We start from the raw sequence: 25,172 nt of genomic DNA on the forward strand, positions 1-25,172 counted from the left end.
TACGGAGATAACGAAGGCGCAGGACTGCTAAATAGGAGAATATACACTCCTCCAGCTCGTATGGGTGGCAGTAATCGCGAACAAAGTAATTGCTAATCGTTAAATTTCGAAACGGCATGTAATTAAGGTTACTTTCGTTATTTGCTTGAAGTGGAATGAGTATTCGAAAAGATGTCTCGCCGATTAAAAATTACGTGAAAAATATTTTTCTTTTCTATATGTCGACAAAAGATATATCGTAAAATAAAAAATGCAAGCATATACGGCGTATGAAATATATTAAACCACTTTTTGGCGGAATTATTAATTGGTTATATAGCAAGATGTGTGTGTTACTAGAAGGAGAATTGCTTATTCTCAAATAATAATTCATCTAATTTATTATCTTTTATCTATGTTTTCAATGTTACCCACCAAATTATGGAATTTATATAATACAGGCAAATAATTAATCACAAAGAAAAGATAATCTATACTGGAGACAAGATATACTAGGTTAAAAACAATAATGTAAATAATAATAATATTAACAGATTAAAAAGTAAAAGTTAGCTTTAAGGAGTTAATAATATCTTTTACAAACCGTAAAATAAATTCAATGTAATAAAATCGAGAATTAAATTTTTATTACAGTAAAAACTATTTGACTTTAATTGAAAAATCTAATTTTATTTATTTACATTCTCCTTTCTTTTTAAGCAAATTTTTTACAAAAAAATGTATACGAAATATCTATATAAAATAGCCTTTCCTAAAATATTTTTACTGAGAAAATATCAAACCACAAATTTTTAAAGAGAGAACACGCATTATTTGGTTTTTATCGCCGTAGGAAACGCTTGCGCACACTGCGAAAGCTCCTTAAACTTTTACCTGGACAGAGGTATTTGAAAGTTCGTAGGAGTTTCGCGCCGGAGACGTAGTCGTAACTTTATGGCGCTTCGTTACAACTTCGACGACATTCCAAACAGTTTATCGACTGCCGTCTGAGAAAAAGAACATCGGTGTATCCATTTGAGAGGGAAAACGAGGCGAAGAGAGACATGAGAATAATAGAGAGATGTACGGGATGCCCCTCGCAACTACCGAATATCCTTTCAATCACGAATACTGAATGATATATTATACAAAAACATCAGTTTCCTTAACATTTCACAAGTTACTGAAAATTGAAAGTTAAAGGTAGATTCTAATAAACTGAGTTCAAAAAATATAAATAAATAATCTTTTTCGTTTTCTTTTAAATGGCTTTAATAAAATAATATAGTAAAAATATAATTTGAGTTTAGAATTGTTGAGATATTTAATGTTGAAGATAAAAATCTGTGGCAAATAAATTTGTTCTAGTTTTCGCTGCGGAAAAAGCGACTTGAATCTTCGATAGAATTTGTGATTGAAAGAAGTTCAGTTGTCTGGGACACCCTATATACCATGTGTCTCGAAATTCATGAGTCGGTTGACGCGGATCGATACGAATCGGCGCAATCGACGCGAAATCCAGGAGTCGATGCGGCGAACCGGGATTATCGTTGGAGTGACAGCGGTTGTAACGCATTATAATTAAATGATGAATTTTAGAATGAGCAAATCGTTCGCTCGTAACGAGCCAGACCGCAATGACGGCGCGGTAATTTTGATCGCGGTAATAATTTACGCTTTGTTTCTCCGCGGTGTAACGCAAATTTTGTTAAATTAATGGCGAGGAATAATCGAATCGTTCAACATAGGCAATATAATATAATGAAGAGAGAATTATATTGCTATTATGCCGCAGCCGACCTGCACGGTTGACAGCAAGCGCTGAAAATTTTGTTTATACAACATTTTTATAACGCGACGAATGCGGGCGATCGATTTTAGTAAACGTTCGTCTGAAATTTGAAAATTCCATGAATTTAATCTATAGTCTAGAAGTTATTCTAGATTCGTAGATTTTAGAGATCTCAGAATCTATATAGATATATAGATTTGTAGCTTATGAAATTGCATTTGAGAATCCACGCATCTGAGATTCCGTGCATTTAAAGATCAACAGATCCGAGAAAACTATAATGGGAAGATCCGTGCATTTAGGAATCTGGGTGAGTACTTGTTGAACAGAAGTTGTGAACAAAGAGATTTGTAGACTCGCTGATCTCTCAGAAAGAGTCAATGAATTTAAGGCTGCAGCAGCTAGTGAATGATCGGCAGCTGTACGATCGGTCAAGGATAGTAATATTATCTGGATGTTCGAGTCAATTACTCGGCGAAATTGACGCGTAACGGCCGGACTTCCGGCGACGCGGAGGTATTCCGGTTCGGCCGGGTATTTTTCGCGCAACTTCACTCGGTTACGAGGTTCCGACGGGGGATAAGAGATGTCTGGTAGTAGCACCTAGCCGTCGTTAACCGATGGTAACGACCGGCCTCTCTCCCACCCACGTTTAAACGCGAGCTGAACAGGTAGGAAGTCCAACTGGAGAGAGAGAGAGAGAGAGAGGGGGGGGGAGAAGAAATGGACAGAGGGAGAAAGACAGAGAGAAAGAGGGGAAAGATGATGAAAGGAGGGAAGGAGCGAGAGTGTGAAAGATCGCGGGAGAAAGAACCTGAAAGGCGAAAGAAAGAGCGCCGGAGGAAAGGGACATCCAGAAGAAGCGCGAGGCCGGGTTAGTCTAGCTTGGCTAGCCTAGGCGAAAATAACGATGGCTCGCCATAAATCAGCCGGAGCGACGGTCACGACTGCGGGAATCGCACGGCACGGCGCGCGGCGAAAAAGCTCTGGTCGGTTACCAATGACTAATACCCCGTGGTGAGCTTTTTGCCGAGTGCTTCCTTTCACGCGCGCGACACGCTCGTGAACGGTGGCGGCGATGCTGGCTCGCTCTTATCGGTCGCTTGTCAAGTAAAAAGAACAATTGCACTACGACGAGACAAAGTACTGTCATGAAATATCGACAAATGATATTTAAAGATATTTATGTCAGAATTCAGAGTATGTCATAAGAAATGCGAACGCGCGGATATTTAAATAATGATATTACGTATACTTTTTATAGAAGTTACGAAGCGCCGTGTCGTTAGTTTCGATATCGAGGCCAGACACGTAAGTGTCGATACCTTGTATCGTTGGTGTAGCACAGTAGAGAATTATTACGGTAAAGAATATACTACAAGTTACGGATAAAGTTAAGTGACAACGTCGGTGGTACTTAGGCCATAAATATCTCAGATGTCAGCATACTTGACTTCTGACCATTTCCGATCTTCGCATTTATATAGCGAAGCGGAAGTCGATTTGCGAATTATAACGTGGCATTAACGAGGATCAGTTTCGCGAATCTAATCGCGTGCGTATCCCCCGCTCGGCCCCCCCTCCCCCGATCGTTCGTTTTAAATGCATTGCCAGCATTTAATGGCACGTATCGATTTCGAACCGCGATGAATGGCATCGACAACAGCACGCGGTTCGCGATCGGGGATAGCAGTGGTGCGAGGTAGGATAGGCAGGTAGGTACAATCGCCATCGGATAGAGATTGGGAGCTGGGGGAAAGAGAGAAAACGAATCCCCCCGCGAGAGAATGACATTTCGGCCGACGCGGACGCGGCGTACGGCATGGCGGCGGACGATGCGACACGCGCGCGGCGCGGCGCGGCGCGGCGCGCGGCGCGGAGATAGAAACGGGGGGGAAAAACAAATCTACGACTCGCGGGCGCGAATGATATTTCAACGGTGCGGCCGACTGGAGCAATTACTGGCGGAATATTGCAATCATTACGTCTCTATCTCGTCGCCCGAGAGCCTCGCCCGTCTGTCTCTGTCACGTTTTAAAAATGATCACGATATGTATATACGTGCACAGACTGTACAGGTATATATGCCGGGGATTGTAGGCAAAACCGCCCATCGACGGTGCCTATCGAAAATCACTCTGTAGAATGCCGCCAATCAAAAGATCGTGAACCAGTGGAAACCGATTTAAGTCGTCCGGCCCGATGACAACGGGATAGATAGCTGTTGCGCAATTTTTATTTTTTGTCATACGTATACATAGGGACGTGGAGGTTTGTCCTGGCATAGAGAGTAGCGCCATGTTACCATCCGTAACTATTTACTTTTTGCTATATATCAATAAATAAACAAATCAAGGTAAGAGCGATTTTTGATATCTGTTAAATCCATTTTAACTTTTTGTAGAGAAATGCTTAATAATAATCATGTTTTTGAGAAAGAATCTTAAATAACTGTTTTCTTGTATACATATATTACATTGTTGAAAATTATACGTATATCTATCTCACAAAAAATTGTATATACATGCTCTCAAAAATTAAAAATATTAAATGTGAAAATTATATGTAAAATTTATAAGTACAACAATTGATGGATTAAAACGCTGTAAGCTATAAACCTAAGTTCGTTCTAACTCCGAATCTTTCAAACGAAGGAAATATTATATCGATAAAGAAACGTTAACTTTTCTTCAGTTCGCGCAAACGTTTGCAAACGAAAGTCTATCGCTTGACAACGTAACATTTCGAACGAGTAGGCTCTCTCGCGGTAGTTCTTATCTGTCGTGATTATGAATCGATAACCCATATTGACATACGTGCGTGAAAATACACGCATAGGTTTTGCGTGGAAATACACACGCATGCAGTTTTCCTCTCGAGTGTGTGACAATTAGATCACGAAGGCTGACTGTTGATGTTTAAACTCAACAGGATATCAATACTGTTATTCATTCGATATTGATACTAATCCTTTCTTTCCTCAAAAGCTAAGAGCTTGCGTCACAACGTAGCGACACGCACCCTGCTCGCGGTAATCAAAGAGAACGACATATGTATGTGATATTAAATTAGTAAAAATTAAAGATTTGAAATATATAAATTAACAAGCTAAGCTTCACGGACTGAAAAACAAAGTGAAAGGAAAATAATTGAAAAAATGCATGTCATACGATATTTATATTAAAATAATTGTCGTAGCATTATTTTACTTCAATTTCTCGACGATCGCGAAGTATTGATCGAGTTAATTACTAAATGCTGACAGGACTGTCTGTCGGGGGGACGCATCTTTCGATGTATATATTCTATTCTACGCATTTATTTTACCGTGACATTATAAAAAAATGGTTCGATCAATGCTTCGATGGAGCAGGAGTCTTGGACGCGTCGCTTTCTTTTGATTTATCAGTGTTAATGACCCCGCGGCGCGAGGATGCGTTAATCAGTGCAGAAAATGTACAAAATACCGCGGTCTCTCTCTCTCTCTCTTTCGCCATAGTCAGATGATTGTTTTTACACTGTTATGGTGCATGAGTTGGGCGACTTTTTAAATTTCGTGCTTGGCGACAAGATCGAAAAAGGATATTTACTATTTAATTATATATAAAATAGCTTCCTTTTAGTTGCATGATAACCGCATTATAACTCATTTTCAAAACATGTATAGACGATGCATAACAGTAAAAAGATATTTTATTACAAAGTCAAATATAAAAATTAAAACAACGACATATATATATTATATATATTTTTTTTTAAGGGAAACAATGGAAGCAGATATAAATAACTCAAAATGAATAAAATCAGACATAAAAATCATCTTTACGATCATCTCTAATCAGTAAAATTAATCAAGAAAATTATCTTTTCGATTATCTTTATGTGGTGTTTTTGATTATTCATCACCTACATGCTAAATGGGTCATTTTTATATTCGAAAGTAAAGAGACTAAATATAAAAAGACTTAATATATTCTGAAAATACTTTGACAGCGCAATGATTATAGAACAGTTACACAAAGATTAAAAATAACCGACTCTAAATTTCCAAAGAATCTATCGCTAAAATGTTTTGGTACCTGAGAAGCAGACTAAAGTAAATTTAATTCTGTTGGTTTTGAGTTTTGACATGTATATGTGTTATAATCAAAAAAGCAATAAGTCTCTTAGAAAAACAAAGTAAATTTTATTTGGCAGATATGATTATCTGATAATAATGCAATAACATAAAGATCACTATAATAAAAACCTTAGGTAAATAATTTGTATTCGTAAGATAAAAACTACTTCAAAGTATACATCACAAATAAATATACACGTTACTTCGTGTACAGATTTTAATTTGACTGAATTTATCTAATGTATTAATCGCGCACCATTGCATCACCGTTCATTTAATTCATCAAATACGCATCCGTAATTACGCTTCTTCGCAGATTCATTCTGAGAACATGAGTTTTTCAACTTACATTCGTCTGCTTCTTAGGCGCAGGTTTTTCGACGGGTTTTCCAGACATCCTACGCACAATCTACGCGTCAAACAAATGTCTAACGCGCGTCTGCACGGCCCATTAGCATTCGGTTGTATGTACGCGTACGACGGAGCACAAGGGGGGGAGCGGTGCATGCTGCCGGCGTCGTGTGGAGGGAAAGAGACGAAGCGACGCCAGCTGATCGACGCCGCGGCGCGGTGCGGCGCGGCGCATCGCGACGTCGCGGTATCTACGATAGCGGCGGCGGCTAACACGCCGTGTTGCAATTCTCTCTCGGGCGATCCTCAATGTCACGTACGCCGATAACGCGCCGCGGAAAATATCGTCGCGGAACGAGTGGCTCGGCTCGTCGGAAAGTCGCGCGCGGCCTCTCCGGCGGTGACGGCGACGGTGAACAATTGAACGCGTAACGATCGTTAAATGTCGGAAGGTACGTACGTACGTACGTACATATGCGTACACGTTGGGCGGGAGGCAGACGGAGAATGGAGTAGAAAAAGATGGGGGCGAGACGCGGATAGAGAGGGAGCTAGGGAGAGAAAGAGAGAGAACGTGTGTGTACTGAGACAAAGTGAGAAAAAGCGAATCAGAGAGGGAGAGCTGGAACACGCGACCTTCGCGAAACGTCAAATGTCTATGCTGCTTAGAGCGCAGGGCCGTAACTGCCGAAAGAACCGCGCCTGCAATACGCGACAAATATATCACTGCTTTTACAGAATTCATTTATTTAAAAAGCTTTCGGATTAACATGTTACTTATATTTGTATTTCTTTCTCTTTCGTTCAATTTTAATAACTAACAGTCGCGGAGTAACTATTCACTATTGTGGTTGATTTTTTTGCGTAGCGCATTTCTGCGCTATAAAACAAACGTTAGAGTCACGTCAAATTTTACGAAACAATAAACGATAATGCAAATCTGAGATGAGACTTATGGTAATAATTCGTATTCTCGCAGTATCGCAATGAACGTAAGGCTTTAGTGTTTACCGCATTCGAAGTACGATATCGCAAGGGTTCGTTATTGAGGTTCTCTGTAAAATCCGACGTCTGTGACGTCCGTGCAACGTGACAACACGCGGACTCCGAACATCGGATGCAGTTCCCTGACGAAGACAGACTGCGCGGCGCGAGGGCCGAACCGAGGAACGAGGACGGAGCGTCGTCTTCGGTATTCTCGTCCTCGAGCCGCGAGCGATACGTCACGCGGTCTGTCTCTGTCAAGGCAAGTCGATCGCGGAAACGCTATTATCGTCGTCGCACAAGCGTTAGAATCGCGGCATAATGAAACGTAAGAATAAGAGAAGTGGGGAATAATCTACGAGGCGTTGCACTCTAAAGACAGGAAGATATTTCAGATTTAATATGCGAGAAAATGTTTGGGATAAAAAAAAACAATGATTTAGTAAGAGATGAGATGAGATAAAATTTTTCATCAGATAAAATATAGGCATATCACACAGTTATTTAAAAAGTATTTTGATTACACATGTTTGATTATACTCTCTATAATTGTGTTGAAGAACACAGCGAAATAGATATTGGCTGCATTCCGATATTCACTATCAGTACTGAAAATCTACATTTTTCTATTATACGTCACGTATACTATAGATTTTCAGTACTGACAGTTGCTGACAGTAAATATCGGAATGCAACCAAAGATTTATTTTATTAAATATCAATAATTCTGATGACTTCAGTTTTCAATTTCTCTTACATGATTATATCGATTGTGACAGATCAATTACAAAATCTATGATGTAATATAATCAGATATTTACTTCTGCCGAAGAATTTTTCGGATTATAATTTACAGTTCATCCGCTATAATGACGCGCGTCATAATTCACATTCTAGGAGTATAATAGACATGTATTCAACATAGAAAATCATTCTAACGAATCTGTTCGAAATGTCAGGGTTAATGGAATTAGTTTGAAACGGAAATTGATTCTAATCAAAGCTTCGGACGATGAAGTTCATTGAAACCAGTCGGAATTTGATCCCAGAGCGCGTGCCACCATTATCACTTGTACTTTATGTCAACGTGTGCGATAAAACAATGACTGTTTCATGTCCCTTTGCCGCGAATTCGACTAATTAAAACAGTAAAGCAGGGTGAGAAAGCTGTCAAGGGCAAGCGCATATTGGTATGGAAAAAATTTTCACACCGAAGCGCGCGCGCGCGCACTGCGTGCTTAGAATCTATTATTGGATCATTGTCAGTCAAGAAACTCAAATAACAAACAGAAAATCTATACACATACGACACACGTCGAGTAAGACGAATCTATAAAAAGTGTAGAGAAGAAATGTTTCTTACAAAAGAATTTCTTTCGTACTGACATTCATTTAAAGTTTTTTACTTCTCTTTTTCTTTAACTGTGCCATGCAAAAATGAGTGGAACCCTTCCTCTATCACAAAAGTTTCAATTTTTTATAAATTCAATTAAAAATTTTACATTATCGAGCCAGCTATCGTATATAATTCATTTTTTCCAAACTTTGTGGATTAATCTTTATGACAAAGATGTCGTTATTTTCGTGATATTAACAAGAGACATCTTCAGATTAAATGTTTTAACAGGGGTGCTCGTGAAAAATATTCAACAATGATAAAAGGGAAAAGACTGATATCACGGATTAACTCATATTTGCATAACGTTATCCAAGTGGTTATATCTTCGATCAATTTAGCACGAATTCGTCAGAATGAGCCCACCTCGGAACTACGTCACTATGACTGCCGTTTCTGCCGCTGCTGAAGTGAAATCTGCTAGAGAATACGTCTCGATGCTCGAATAGTTAAGGCCTCCTCGACGCTACTCTCGTCGGAGCGGGCCGTTCGATCGCTCTAGATTTCCTCAGGACCGTCATGCTTTACTTTTACTCGCTCACTCGATGACGCTCCTCACCGATCATCGTGTTCCAAAAACAACCTCCCTCTTACCTCTCCCCCTACGTATTTCCCTCCCTCTCCCTCTTTTTCCCCATCAATTTCTCGACGCACGTGAGGTATTTTCGTCCGCCCGTATTTGCGGCTCGCGGGACACGCACTCTCGCAACTTGCCTCCTTCTTAACAACACGCGCCCGTATATTCACGCGGGCGCGCAATTTTTTGTCGCACCTTTTCTCGTGACGTTCTCCTTAAACTTCATTCATCTCCTCATTTCTTTTCCTTTCGTCGCGAACTCGCGCTCGGAGCTATCGTACAGCTGAATGCTAATAAACGCAGCTGATTTCCTTCTCCCGGCCTCACTCCCTCTCCGCGATACATTTCAAGACGAGTGTCGACGACTCGAGATGCATCACGGACGACGGAAGCCGCGAGGGAAACGACGCGAGTCGCGCTCGTCTCCTCTCGCGGTTCCAAACGCGTCGTTCGCGCGGTACGCGTTGCACTGTTCACTGTCACGTGTGTCGCGGCACGCGCGAGGGCCACCGTGCCAAAAGCGTACGTCGCGAGATCGCTTTTTTCACTCTTTCTCTTTCTCTTTCTCTCTCTGCCTCTCTTTCTCTCCCCCGATTTCTGGCCAGGTTTTTCCGCGCGGAGGAAGCCGAACTATTTCGAACGCGCGTGCACGTCACGGCTTAACGAATGCACGGAGATCGGCCACGAGATTCGAAAGCGGCTGCCAAGAGTTTTCGGGGCCGCGCAAGGTCGCCGCGCCGATTTATAATCGGCGGCTGTCAGAAACGCGCGCACGGACCGCTCACGAACGTGACGTGCACGCGCCGCGTCGTAGAGCGCGAGCTGTCAGAGCGCGTGTTTTCACGTGTGTCTCCACTGTCGGTGCGACTACGCGCGCTCCGTACAGACGCGAGGAAGACAGAGAGAGAGAGAAAGAGAGAGGTCCTTCGTCACTTCACTCGTCGTGACAGCTCCGCCGAAACGCGAAACAACGCACGCGGATCAACCGATCGGACGAATCAACATCGAGCACGAGTCGCGAATCGAAATATCATCCGATCTGAAAATCCGAGAGTGGTCCGCCTAGCGCGAAACTTAGCACGCGCCTCACGACGTGGTGTTCGCGTGACGCGAGATCGCGATTGTGCTCTCGTTCTCTCCGTGAATCCCTTCGCTCGGTGATTTCCTCTTTCTCTCAGTTTCTCTGTCTTTTCCGACATTTGTCACGATCTCGTCAGAGACTCGTGACAGGCAGCGGTGATAGAGGTCAAAATGCGATAGAAGGTTAGTGACAACGTCAGTGGGTGGTTAACGAACACGGGCAAGTGTAACGTGGACGTCGACGGATGACGTAGGACGAAAGATGAAAATGTTGCTCCCACCCTCTTCGGAGTAAATACATATATTTTCTTTCCGTTTTTCTCTCTTGGTCCATTTGACGTTTGATCACGACGAAATCGTACGCGTCACAAAAATCGTCAGGATGTTAAAACGGTTATCGTCCGCCCCCGTGACGACGGCACGACGGCGACGACGATGACGACGACAATGATGACGGCGACGACGACGATGACGACGACGACGACGACGACGACGTTAACGACGATGAATATAATTATCCGCGCACTGGGCCACGTTCTTTCGTGAAATCGTAAAACACCGCGTTAAAATATTTACCTTGCTACATGTAAAACGAATAGAGGAGCCTGCCTGAATCGAACGAAGGAAGGCTCGAACCGGCCCACTGTGACGTCGCCGGCCTACTGTCAGCTCAGCGCTCGCTCGGCCCCGCGGTCAACTAACCTACCGTGTTCGCCGCGCAGACCGTGCCGACAAAATAAATCGATTCTGCGCGGCTGAGCGCCGTGAGCGCCGCGCAATAAATCCGTGCGTTCGCCGACAGGAATTTCGGCGTCACTCGCGCTTTTCCGCGCGGTCGCGATCGTCTTTCGACGTTCAGATAGTCGCTCGTATGACTCACGTTGCAGTCAGGTGTGAAACGCTCACGCGCGCACTGCCGCGTACACACGCACGCGCGCGCTCTCCCACACAAAGCCGCCGCGACGCGCGCGTGCGCGCTCGCGCTCACGCACACACCCTCGCGGCGGAACGTAGGAGGACGCGCGAACACGGATACGCACGTACGCACACCGATATCACACATACGCAACGGCAGCGGCGTCGCGCACGTTTCCCTCGCGGATCCCGCGATTCGTAGAGCGGCACAGGCCGTCGTTGGACCAAAAAAACGTCGGTGGCTGAGAGAGAAAGAAAGAGGGAGGGGGAACGGAGCACCGTGAAAGAAGGGTGAAGAGAGGACGTGTAAAAGTATGGCACGCACTGACGTCTTACGCAGCAGCGCGCGGAAGTTAATTATTATTTTCGACGTGGATCACACAAGTATGAAACATAGCTGTACCTTCGTCTGTCTGACGATGACGGATCGACTCCTTCGCGAGTTTGATGTCGATAAAAAAATCTCACGATGAAATGTCAGACTCTCTATGAAATAGACGCGATGAAATACTTACACATTTATACTTATATATAAATCTTATATTTTGAAAGCACGGCGTGATACTCCAATCGTAATTGAGAGTGACATTTGGGATAATAAATTGTGTTCTTTAACTTCTCTGCAGCGGACTTTTGCAACAAGTTGTAATTGTCCTTATAGTTTACGTGTACTACTGTTTAAAAGTGAAAAAGAAAAAGCACAAAATATCGCACAACTGACAATTTCGACAAAATTGATATTTTTATGATATTGACACATGCGCATATTACACTTCTGTTTCGTTATCATTTAATAAATTTTACTTTTATAGATATAATTTTATATGTAACTATCTCATTGATAAAATAATAAACAAGTTTTTTTTATATATTATATAAGTTAATTTGTTTCCTCTATAAAACTCTATATTAATATAATATTTTGTTTCTTAATTATCGATGTTTAACAAATATACTACAGATTTATATTCTACACGTATACGTATGCTGCTTAATAGATATAAAACTTCTCGTTTGTTTTACTTCTGGATCACATTTTACACCCTAATTATCTTTTGTATTTTGTTAAATCTTATCAACATTATATCGCATTTTTTCTTCTGTATGTCTTATTCTCACAGTATATTGTGTGCATGTATACTTTAGGTTCTACTAAACTCCTTAGAGTAATACATGCACATGTATTCGTCTATCGCTGAGTTTCACAGCGATGCACTCCGCTTTTATATAGATCCTTGGGTAACGCGAATTGTGCTTGCAGCTCGTCTGCATCCACCAGAGAGAAAAAGAGAGAGAGAGAGAGAGAGAGAGAAGCATGTAATAGGCAATGCGTGTTTTTCAACCTACATTTAGTGAAGCATCATCTCGCGTTAGTCCAAACATGTGCAGACAATTGGACCCAAAAATAGCCAGCAAAAACCTATATACGTTTGTACATTTATTTTATTTACCTTTTTCTATAAAGATAACACGAACGCAAATATCAATTTATTTTAATAAGATACTTCAAATAACGCTACCTTGCAAATTCAAGTAATTTGCGCAATTTTGACAACAATAATAAATATTCTTGTAGATCTTGTAAAATTTTAAAAAATTTTTATTGATTAAGATACCTATTGAAAAGAGCACACTGTGCACGTCGAAACATGTAACATATATTGCTGGCGGGCATGCTTACGAAGAAAAGTGGCTCCGTGGTCTTTATCGAGCGATCGTTACTCATAAATTATTAGCAAATCGATGATTTACAATCGACGCATAGATACAGGAACGAGCAGACTAAGGTTTTAACGAGAAAAACCAAAGCGACGCAGTACGCCGATATTTTCCGTCTTACGTGCAACTTATAATTAATAATATCACACTGAAACGGTTAATGCTTTGATTAATCGTTTTCTATTTTCAATAATTGCCATGTACTATTCCGCAACATCGCCAACAAATTGAGAAAAAAAAGTACAAAGTATGCTAAGCGATAAAGTCTTATTATTAAACAAATCTTTCAATCATCGAGTGAGTTTTAAAACCTAGGACATAGTTGACTATGTTTTCCAGTAAAAAATATTTATATATTAGCACGCAAATGCGACTTGATTATACCTCGCAACTCACGTAAGAGAAGTAAGAAGGCAATTAAAATTATCAGCAAAAAATTAATTGTTAATCAAACTGTATACTTTTGATCCCTTTGAGAAAGACCGATTTTTTTTCACTTAAGGATTGAGAAAAGAAATAAAGAGACGAGGGGGCCAGCTAGTGTGGTTGCACTTGCTTTTGGACACCTGTGGTCCTGCGTGTCAAACGCGATTATAGTCTGCGTCCGACGTCGTTGTGTGTAGTATGCATCGATCCGGCGCGACCATGCGTCCATTGTTTTTTTGCATCCTTTTTTTTCATAACCGTGCGGTTACGCTGAATTGCGCGTCTATGCGTTCTTAGGTAACGCATGGAGCGCGTGTTGCGTGAACAGAATTGCCCCCTCCCCCTCCTCCCCCCTCTCCCTCTCTCTCTCTAGCCTGCCGTTTTATTTTTACTTTGCACGACTGTGCTAGCGCCGACCGACCAGCGTATCGGACGCTCGTGACGTCGCCCGAAAGTGCATCCTCGCGCGTGTTGTTAGGTAACCCCAAGATAGCGACGCATCAGTCGGATCTCTTCGCTACAGCGACGATTGCAGAACGTAATCGTTAGATCACGATCTAGACTCGCATTCTTATCTCGCGTTTGTTCAGGAATTTATTTAAGCCTTTAACGCAACGCAATTGCAATCCTTGCCTCTGTATAGAAATACAGGTGTGAAAATATAGCAATTGTAACAAAGTGATAGCTACATTGTATTATTACACGTATTAAAGGAAAAAATAAATAAATTAGATAGGAGATTAAAACAGTTATGCATTGGGTCATAAATATTGTGATTTAAATGACTAAATGTGCAGTTAATTCTAAGTTTTCTTTGAATATCACGGAAATATGAGAGAAACGTGGAAACATATACCGCAACCGCATTAGTAGCTAAATATGCGCGGAGTGAATACAAATCCAAACGCGCGCTTGCAAAATGCCCTGCGGCTCCCGAGCCAAATTTTGCTGTTTTGCCTTTCACGGTCGCGATTTTAGTCTTTTCGCAACGCGGAAATTTCTTATCTCGTCGTTTTCATAAAAACGTTACATATCGCTCCGTTTACGCGGCACGTTGTATTTACGCGTGTGTCCCGTCTCTTGCAAAGAAATATTCGTTGCTGCGAGATTGCGTTATTAAGCGAACTACTGATACGGATTTAAGGTACATGAGATATATATAGCGAGAGAAAAATATAAAATAAAGATTTATATAATTTTATAATCCGACTCTCTCGCGATAACTCACTAATTGCATTATATGTTTGAACATTGACTATACCACAAAAATTGCGAACAAAAAGATACCTCAAGAGCATTTTGCAGTGTATTTTTTCGCATTAAATAGCTGTAGACAATTCTATATGCATTCACAATATTTTAATTTCTCTATAGAGATAAAACGAAAATCTTTGCATTGCAAAGAAAAAATATTCGTTCGCGTAGCGACTGCGTATAATTCGCAGTGACTCGCATCGATCGCATGCCTTAATAAACTTAAAAATATCCGGGTAATCTATTTATAATGTTCTGAATTGATATCGAGACCACTGTGACGATAAAACTGAGAAGGATCCACGTGTACACGTATACACTGATATGAGACGGCATATCCGCGCTGATTAACTGTCTCACTTACTATTGCCGTCTAAACGTATGATAATGTGGACAATCTTGTATAGAAATAGATTAACTGTTAACAGACCGTACTAAAGATCGCTTTTTTGAAATTCAACATTTCAGATATTAATTTAAAAGAAGGTGATTGTTTCAATATCGATTGTGCGTATCTAGCAATAATTTTTCAAGACTAAACACTTATAAATTAACAGAACTGTTACAGAAATGTATTTAATGTAAAAGTTAAAAATTTGTAAGAAAAAATTGTCACCGAATTTTCGTTTAAAAAGAAATTTTATCAATAAGAGTATTATTGAATAGAAATGCGTGACTCTTTGAGGACATTTTCTCGAATGTCCATTATAAAAGAGCTATAAAGCCATTGCGACGAATCCATTAAGCAGGTATCGACGCATATTGTGATGAATATGCTATATTTTTTATTCAATAATCAAACAAACAACTTTTAAGCGTAGGAAACACAATTATGTCGTTATTATGACAAGTGAAAAATGAAACGTTAATCTGAGACCTCAGATGACCTGTCGAAAAACAGAATGCGTAATGAGCACCTTGCGATACTTTATAATATATGCCTTTATCACGTAGTCTAGATAGGTATTATTAAATAAAATTCGTTCCATCGGCGAAGTAAATTAGATTACAAATCAAATAATCGGTTATATCGTTGTATAAAATAATAACATAAAAGTTTAACGAGGAGTGTACGGGTCAAGTGCATGTTCAATCAAATAAACGCGGCGTGCATACTTAAAGCATTTCATATTTCGCACAAAATGTATTTATTTGTACACGAAATATATTTAATGTTTTAATGTTGATATTTTATTTCGTGCATTGTTATTATTTAAAAAAATTCATTGCAATCAGCGCAGAATTCGAAGTAATATTGTGTAAAGAATTTGCATAGCTTGATAAAAAGCAGCTTCAAATTGGATGGTCAGCGTAATCTAGATTATTCTAATATAGTAAAACATATTAGAGTTAATTAGTTCATTAGTGGGACAAACTAAAAGCATTGAATATCTATTTCGAGATATAATAGGCTCAATTACGTAAATTAAACAATCGACAAGGACTGTATTGTCGATTTTCTAAAATTTTTCGAACATTTTAGATGCGCGCACGCATTTGCAGAAATTTATTAATATATTTGTAAAAATATTATTACACATCCATGCAGATACATTATTTTTCTCGTTGCTCAATGACCATAAATTATCTTATCCGATAATAATAGACGCATTGCGTAACAATATTCATTATACTGTGAATGATAGCCGCTTCATGGAACGCAACTTCGCCGGTGTAACCGATTATTCCTGCGTGTTCGCGTCTTTCATTATGTTACAAAGTATACAGTCAAGATGGTTTTGCCCGAGCCGGTCGTGTTCCAAGTTTTTTCGTCGCGTGGTAGCGTTTCGATGCGCTCGATCGATACTGGATTTCAAGAAACAGCAGGAACTTTTCCGCTTTACAAGCCGTGTAATCAGAGCTCGACACGCTATATACATAAGTAATACATCTTGCTGTATATAGAAACCTTTTTTCTTCTCAGCAATATACGCATCGGTGGGGCAAACTTGTTATGACTTACAATCCCTGTTACATTTTTCCATCCTCAAAGTGCCACACGGTGGCTCAGATCTTCAAATGTGGTATTAGATTATTCGTATTAATACGGGGACAATATTTATTTTTGCCAATGATCGACGGATTTCTAGATGTTCTTTAATATTATAAAAATTTTCTTTAGCATATCGAATTTTTACGCACATGTACCGCCAGTAATATGTTAAACAAGTTAGATTGCGTCGTCACATCTCTTTAAACGAAAAGTGAAGAAGAGGTCAGTATTCAATCATAAAAATTGTTGAAGCGCCCGAGATCAAAATTAATTGGAACAACAATGTTTTTAAATATAAACGTCAATTCGCATTTTCTGATTTATCAGGGGAATATTACTTCGAAAATACAAGCGCGGCGAAATCCAGCGGGATTAGGCGGGGAAAAGGGAAAATGTTTTCGAGCAGCCCGAATCATCGGTGCGATGGATCTCAATTAAAAGTCCACAATTTGTTTTGGGGGCGCGAAAACATTTCGTTGGGAAATGCTGAAATAAAAGCACGCGCATGTGCAGCCGTCTCGTCGACACGAAGTCACGCTAATTAATGGTAGCGCGTTCGGTATTGTATAATTCTGTTTACGGTGGATGAGGGAGGCCGCGCGGTATCGGCGTGCACTCATACACATACGTACGTCATATGGCGTCGCCCGTGCCAATTTCTACGGAGCGATTGTTTAAGTTCCATTTATCGAAATGTAACACCCGAATGAATGCGCGCGAGCGGCGAAAACGCTTTTTAATGCGACGGATAATCCGGCCTTGTCGTTCGTCGCCCGATAAACGTGCTATCATCAATCAGTGACACCGCACAGACTATTAATTGCGCCGTCAAACTCGAGTATTATACATATTGACGCGCTGTTTTACTACCTTAGCGTGATGATGCGGTGATATCTTAATATCTTTTACGAGGAAAATGTTCGCAACTGTCGCTTTGCGATCTTGATGAGCTCTACATGTATATAGAATGTACTTTGTAATTTGTGCGAAATAAGAAGTAAATATTTTTTTTAAATATACTTTAACGTACATTTAGAAACTCAAGTGGCACTTTTAAACTTGTTCGCAAAGTGAAAAATTATTAAGAATAACGTAACGGACAAGGGCAATTAATTATGTGTAGAGATTGTGTTTATCATGAAGTAGTTCGAAGTAAAAGCTTGTGTATTTTTTGTACAAGCTTTATCGTTAAAATATTATTATCGCTAAAACGGTATACTGATATGGATAATTAATTGTGAATGAAATCGTACGAGAAACTTTATTGCGGAAGTTAAAAACTAACTGAAAAAATTCTATATTAAATAAGCGGAATTATTGAACTGAAATTTTCGGAAATTTTGAAGTTTTAACGATGACACGCGCGGCCAAAAATGGATATCTTCTCGATATTCTTTTCGCTGCTTCCAGTTTCCGAGCGACGCGTGTATGTATCTGGCGTGGCGTGGGGCAAAGCGTCACGTTGGCCTCCAATCAAGCGTTAAGAGGAGGCCGCCGCCGACACCGTCGGACGTCGTGGTGTAGAATTTGCAACTATGCTAATAAGAGGCGACCCGAACGGACAGCTAATGGCCGCCGGAGAGAAAAAGGACGAGAGCCGGAAGCGCACAATGAATTCGTGAGGTCGCGGCGACGTCGAGCTAGGAAGTGGAGGAGGAGGAGGAGGAGGAGGAGGAAGAGAAGACGAGGGCCGAGGACGAAAGGGCGCGGAAGGGACATCAGGGAGAAAAGGAGAGGAGGAGGAGGATGGAAGAGGATAGAGAAGGATGAGGAGGATGAGGAGGGCGACCACGGATCAATCGTAGCCTTCCGTATTCCCTGCCGCCCCTCGGTCGACTTTCGTCCCCTTCCCCCCCCCTTCGTTCGCCCCTTCAACTACTACAGCCGACTTGCACCCCTTGCAGCTCGCCTCCTCCTTTCGTGCCCTCCACCATCGTCCCCGTTATCCCTCGGTCGCCCTTACTCCTCTCCTTCCCCCGCACCATCCCGCGACTCGTACGAGGCCCTCAACCCTCGACCGCCGTCGCGTACTTGCACCGTCGATGTGCACGCGTCGTTACGCAGGCCCAGACCCACCGACCAGACATCAGACTCTCTTCTCTCCTCGCCTCCTTTTCCTTCCTCGTCCCTCTTCTCCTCACCCTCTTCCCCTCGTTCATCTCCGCATCTCGTCTCACTCTCTATTTCTCGCGTGCAGCATTTTCACCCTCTCGCTCTTTCTCCTTCTCTCTTTCTCTCTCTCTCGCTCTTTCTCTCTGCCTCTTGCCGCTTTCCCAGCCGCCGCATCGCGGCGTCGGAGGGCGAAGCTCGCGCGGCACAGAGTAGGTCAGTGGCGTGAATGATCATCAGCATTAGCGCGAACGGGCGGATGAGCGGGTGGGTGAAGGGAGCGCACCCGCGTGCGCACCCGTGTATGCGTATATGTGTATATGCGTGTGCTCATTCGTTCGTACGCAACTGACGCGACGCGACGTTTGCACCCCTCCGACGCATTCACGCCCCTGTGCGACTCTCATCCGCGTCCACGCAAATTCACTTCGGCGATTGCATCGAGGAGACATTTCGAGAACAAACACTCGACAAAAAAATTGCGATTTCTTTATATTTTTTCTTTAATTTGTCATATAAAACATATCATGCGTTAAACGTATAAAATTTTTTAGCATTAATTTCTTTATTAATGTCTTGAGATTAATGTCTTTTAATAAGAGTGATAAAAGGAGGAGAAAATAAAATGGAAAAAACTTCCTACAAAATTGCATTTTTCAACTCATGTTACGCTTACGAACATAGTTCATTTACAATTGACGATTTTCGAATAACTGTCGGTGTGAAGTCAAGATTCTTAGAAATCGACTAATTACGTCTATGTTAAAAAAGATGCAATTCTTAGTAACACGTGATCCCGTTAATCCCGCACTCACGCGAGCTCGCTTTATCAAGATGCGCTGCTTGAAAATTAGTTGCTGCGTTAAGATGGGATCTCCCCTGGAACATTTGAACAATCTCGCACCCACGCGTATCCGTTTCCTCGATTTACGTTGGTGGTGCCAGGAATTTTCAAATTACGCCTGTATTGAACTATAAAGCTATTCGATACCATTAATTCACGTGCCCACACGAACCTTTCCCCCACACAAGCAAAACTCAAAAATAATCTATAGAGAGAAACCTTTCGCAAAAAGATTTCTCTCCATAGATTAGTTTTGAGTTTCGCTTAAATATCATATTGTTTCGAAATTTATCTATAATATAATAAAATAAAATGTAATTTTCAAGGTTTTGATTATATGTAATCTTTACTAAAAAAAAGTTCTTTTCTAAAATCTTTACTAAAAATTCTTTACTAAAAAGATATTAGATATCCTTGTGTTAAAATCCGTAACTCCGATTTTCTAGAATTTACTCTCACATCATTAAAAAGTTGTATGTTGTCGATAATATTATTTCGATATCGGGGATATATTGAATACGAAAGTAGTCGAAAGAGATCCAGGAAGTATCGTAAAATTTCGATAGTTCTTGCCGTGATGTTATCTAACGTGCGGTGCGGCGCGGCGTATCCGAGCGAAGGATGTGTGCGCGGAATTGCACTGCGAATTGGACGAGTTTCACGGTCCCGACCTTGAAGCGGTTCAACTAGTTTTCGCAACTTCTTGTTCCGCTTGCGCTTTGCGAGAATTATTTTTGTTGCCTTGTGCTGCCGCGTGTCCGCTTGCCGATCATAAAATACATCGATCGTGAACGCATGGCTTTTTTGCGGCTAATTCGCAATGGCGAGATCGGATTAGCCTCGGTTGTGATGAAGGCGAAAAAATCGCTCCCTCAATGCAGTTACGCCAGTTCATTACGTAAGAATACTTCACGCTCAACGCATAAATTAAATACGGGCTTATATTGAAAGTTAATTCAACTCGTGCATAGATTCTAACAGTATTTTTGCAAATGATATTGTTTGCAACTTTTCAAATAAACTTTCGTTTAAAAAGAAACGAGCAATATAAAAAATGTAAATTTGAAAAATCCATAGATCCGCAAAAAGTAGAATAATTTGAAAAATTTGCATAAACTCTCAAAAGACTTCAGATTTTTTCGCTCTCATTGGCATTCTATAATAAAACATATTAATAGAATATATTAATACGAAAGATTATAACATATGTAACGTGGCAAATTATATATTATATAATCAGAAATTGAGATGAATTTAAGATGGTCTCTTTTCATGGACTGTTGAAGATTACAATCGAAATTGATCTCTCCTCCTTTTTCTTCTATCAGAAACCCCTATGGCGGCAGCGTCAAGTCAGCCGGCGCTTGGTTTATGGGGACCGAAGTCTACGTAGACGTCCCACCATCCAACCTTACCCAACCTCCCTCTGTCCCAACCTTTCCTAGCTCTAGCCTAGCCTAGAGCCGTGTAGAAGTGCACTCCACCACACCACACGGACGTCTGCCTAGTATTGATCCTCGGCTCAGCTACTGGCTACCTTCACCCACTAATAATTCTTGTCAGTCTCCTACAGGCGTGGCGATTCAGGCCCACCGTCCGATCTGTACCCTTCTTTCGTAAGAGATATTCGTAAAAAAATTCGATCGAGTAAAAATAAAAAATTACGCTACTATAACACAGTAGCGAGATATTTTTTATTACTCGCATAATTATACCATGTCTTTGTTTACCTAGCACGATTAAAACTACTCTTTCAAAATTCTAATAACGCAATAACGTTCTATCTCCACGTATTAATTTATTTTAATATATTTATCCGTCGTGTCGAGTGGCCTCAGATCGATTCAACGGTGGAACAGAAATCGCTTGGCACGCGTCCGCCCCCGATTCTCTCGTTTCTCGCGAAGCGTGACATGCTTTTGAAACGTTCACGGTCGTAAAAAAAAAACGACTATAAAAAAGACCGTCTTTGTCCCGTCAGAATGCGTTTTCCGCGCTAATTAGTAAGCGCTCTCGTCTTGCAGGAGCGTCGCGAAGTCTTCGCAAGTTATCTACGATCGACAGATCACGGCTCTGGACTACTCTACTAGAGATAGATATATCGAAACTGTGAAATTCATTTTCGATACGTGGATTTCGACGCGAAAACTGGATATCAAAAATATCAAAATAAAAATAACGCATGTATATGTTCTTATAATAATCATTAGATAATGTCGATGTGTCGTTTTTGTCATCGATAGACGTCGCGTTTCTTAATGACGTTTTCTAGTCGCAATATATCGAGACCTAAAGTTACATTACGAAAAGATATGCCTCTCAGCGATAAACGGAGCCACACTATTTGTTCCGTATCCTCATAGATCTTTGCATTTTCTTCGTTTTTCTCCTCTCTCTCTTCTTATTCTACCTATATCTCTTTCTAGTAGTACACGCAGGCAGACACACACGCGTTTCATCCCGTTTTCTAGTTCGTTCTTTTTTAGTCCTATTCTTTGGATAACGGCATGCGATTCGACGATTCGCGTTCATCCAGTTTTACGTTTTATTATCTCGTTCGTTGAAAACGCACATCGGATTTTCCGCTCCTTTTGTTATAGGTTTTTGTCCGTTTGGTCGATGAACCTTCTTGCCCTTTCCCGTTGCGTTTCACGTCTCTCTGTACAAACGATACACTGTGGCATCACGCTGAATGTTCCGGTGAGATGTATTCTTATGTCGTGTATTATGTATCAGACAGCCATTCGGTAAATAACACGAGCCAGACACGCGTATGGAGGTGCGTGGTGCAATTGTTGAAATTATACCATCTAATACATACACACAATGTAAGCTTCACACAAATTATACGAATTCTGTAATGAGAGAACGATTCAGATAGTTTTAACGGCGATGATTCTACAATGACATAAAACTCATTGTCCCCTTTAACCGTCGTAAAATTTACGTTCAACACGACGGGTTTCAGTTTTCCCAGGATAAGGTATACTCTTTTACTCCCTTTTTCAGTCCCATCAAGGATAATAAAGCTTTCCCGATAACTCGGTTTTGATGCTTTTTGTGCAGTGATTACGATACGGGACCCGCGTCGAGTGTCTGCGAAATGGATCCACTCGCATGCAGTGATTGTATGCACATGCGGCTGCTTATCGCTCACAATACAACTACATCGCCGCGACCGAAAGAGAGACGGAAACAGCAAGAGAAAGAGAGAGAGAGATAAAAAGAGAAAGAGAGAGAGAGAGAGAGAGGGAGAGAGAACAACAGAAAGGGAGAAAGAGAGAAGGAGGTGCAGGAGAGAGACATAGAGAGGGAAAGGGATACGTATATGTACGGAACACGTGCGCACACATACATGGACACGTTCGCTGCACCGTGGTGCACCGTCGAGAGGGAGTACAAACGGCTGAAAGCGAAACGTAAACAAACAGGTAGCTCTTTATCCAAACCAAATAGCGGGGGAGTAAAATTGCGGCACGCTGCCGTTGGAAGCCCGAGCGAGCGAGCGAGCAAGCGTGGAAACTTTCTTTCCTTTGTTTCCCATTATATTTCCGCATTACTTTTTTAACGTGCCGTTAAATACCCGAGCTGCCACGAGCTCGCAGGTAGTTTTGGGTGAAAAAAAGAAAGAAAGAGAGAGAGAGGGACGCATCATTTTTCTTCGTCGACAGTGCCATGAATCTTTTCCGTATAAACGCATTTATGTGTTTATTTATTGCATTCCGTTTACTTATCTTGCATATCTACTATCCTCGTTAATCTCTTGCACTATTGTTTCCTCGCTAATGGCGCATTACTCCTTACTGCATTAAAAATTGGTTTGAAAAGTAAAAGTAAAGGAAATATACTTGTTTATTATATAACACATACGCATATCAAGACGGTCCATCCATCGATTCCAACACTCCCGACACTCTTTCGCGCGCAAAACTTCCTCTCGGCAAGCAAAAAGGCATGAAAAACGCGGAGCGGGCTCGACATGATGATCTCGCGCCAATATAACGTAACTGTAGTATATGTATACGAAAAATTTGGAGAGAGCGGGGACCGGGGAGCGCAAAGCAGGGCGAGAACCGTTCCTTTCAAGAAATCCGGGTGAAAAATAATCGAAACAATCAACCGTCTCTCAAAACGTACGGTACTCCGAATCATTCATTCATACGCGAAGTTCATTTCCGACAAGTAAAAAGAAGCGATTGCGACTCACTTGCCTATCGTCCACTATCGTCGAATATCTCAAGTCTGCCATATGCAATGCCCGAAGAGGTAGACCGGAGGTAGATTCTGGTAGATTGTGTTGCGGCCCCCTTCGAACTTGGAACGTCGCGAGACACGTTAAATCACGATCGCGCGGACCATCAGAGCACTCGAGACGATCGCCCGTCGCTCGATTCGACACTCCCGACACTCGTTTGCACGCGAAATTCACATCCGCGGGTAAAAAGAACACGAAAAGTACGCAGCGGCCGCAATTCGCCGGCCGACCCGATCGCTACGCGTTCCGAATGAATTTAGCCGTTAGAAATCGGAAGGAGAGAGGAGGGGGAGGGGAGGTGCGTTCGTCAAACGTTCACGCTGCGACCGGCACCGGCTTCATTACATCGAATACGAGCGATATTATGCGAAAACGAGTAAACTCGCAAAATTTATCGAAAAATGAGTTACATATGTATGCAGTCTGGGTCGAAATAACGCTTTAATGTATTCAAAACGGATTAACTGATTTTTGCATAATGTTAAAACACGGCGCGCGGCGTATGAATTTCGCGTTACAATCGCGCGAGAGCGGCATACCGGCACGCTGATATTAGCCGCGAATCATATACGTTTCGCTTTCCTGTCCGTCGTCCTCGTCGCCGCGCCGAAAAACAGTTTCCATTTACCTATATTATTTCGTAGGGAGAAATTGAACGCGCAGCTTAAAAAACGTCGCTCGCAAGCCGTGTCGGATTTATTGCCGCTTGGCCGCTTGCTCGCCGAGGTTGTTTACGTTTTTTTGGGCTCATCGCTCGGGCCCCTCGGCTTTCCTGGAAGACGCGCGAGTCGCGCGACGCGGCGTACGTACCTCTCCCACTCCCCCACTCTTTCCAAATTTTTCCTATCAGCATAGTCGCGGCTCGCGGCCAGTATTAGTGCGAATTCGAGACTGCGTTCAGCCCGCTCCGCGTTTCTCGCGTTCTCTAAACCCTCGAGTCGTGAATGTCATGATTCGTGCGTGCGAACGAGCCCGTTCTTCTCGGTACGTATGCATGTAAATCCGTACGATCGACTATTAACGCGTTTCTCAATATTCGTAAGTGGCGTCGAATTAATTAATTTATCGCATAGGACACATCGGATTTCAAGTTTTAGTCTCATTTAACGCAAGCGGATTGACAAATTCGTGTCTCTTTGCTCGCCGAGAGGGCCTCGCGTCAAAGTAACGTATATCCGGAATAATCGTCGTTGCGTATATCGGACTTTGAAAATTTCCGTTTCACGCGTGGGTGAATCGGGGAATCGCGGAGATTGTCTCTTGATGGGCCCGGGCTCGTCTCGAGACAATATGTGTATTTTTTCCGCCTTTCCGTACGATTAACGCGTTTCTCGACGTTCGCAAGTACCGTCGGATTGATTGATTTGTCATAAAATAG

The 25,172-nt window shown here is 41.7% G+C and overlaps 1 protein-coding gene across 6 annotated transcripts in view; it reads right to left on the bottom strand.

Moving 5' to 3' along the window:
* The window catches only part of Mamo (zinc finger protein 628-like), a 62,947-nt gene extending 51,814 nt beyond the window's left edge, over positions 1-11,133 (bottom strand). Inside the window, exons 1-2 of one of the 6 annotated variants that reach the window (XM_071783405.1) lie at positions 10,856-11,133; positions 6,241-6,289 (exon numbers count right to left, since the gene is read on the bottom strand). Coding sequence is in view for 3 of the 6 variants with exons in the window: in XM_071783384.1 (XP_071639485.1) it covers positions 6,241-6,398 (158 nt within the window). In the remaining 3 variants the exon portion in view is untranslated. Of the gene's footprint in view, positions 1-6,240; positions 8,590-10,855 lie in introns of those variants that run through there. The other 5 variants (XM_071783413.1, XM_071783397.1, XM_071783384.1 and 2 more) reach the window with 5 other exon arrangements.
* Positions 11,134-25,172: the final 14,039 nt, after the last annotated feature.

Source organism: Temnothorax longispinosus, chromosome 1 (assembly GCF_030848805.1).
Source record: "Temnothorax longispinosus isolate EJ_2023e chromosome 1, Tlon_JGU_v1, whole genome shotgun sequence".
Classification (NCBI taxonomy): domain Eukaryota; kingdom Metazoa; phylum Arthropoda; class Insecta; order Hymenoptera; family Formicidae; genus Temnothorax; species Temnothorax longispinosus.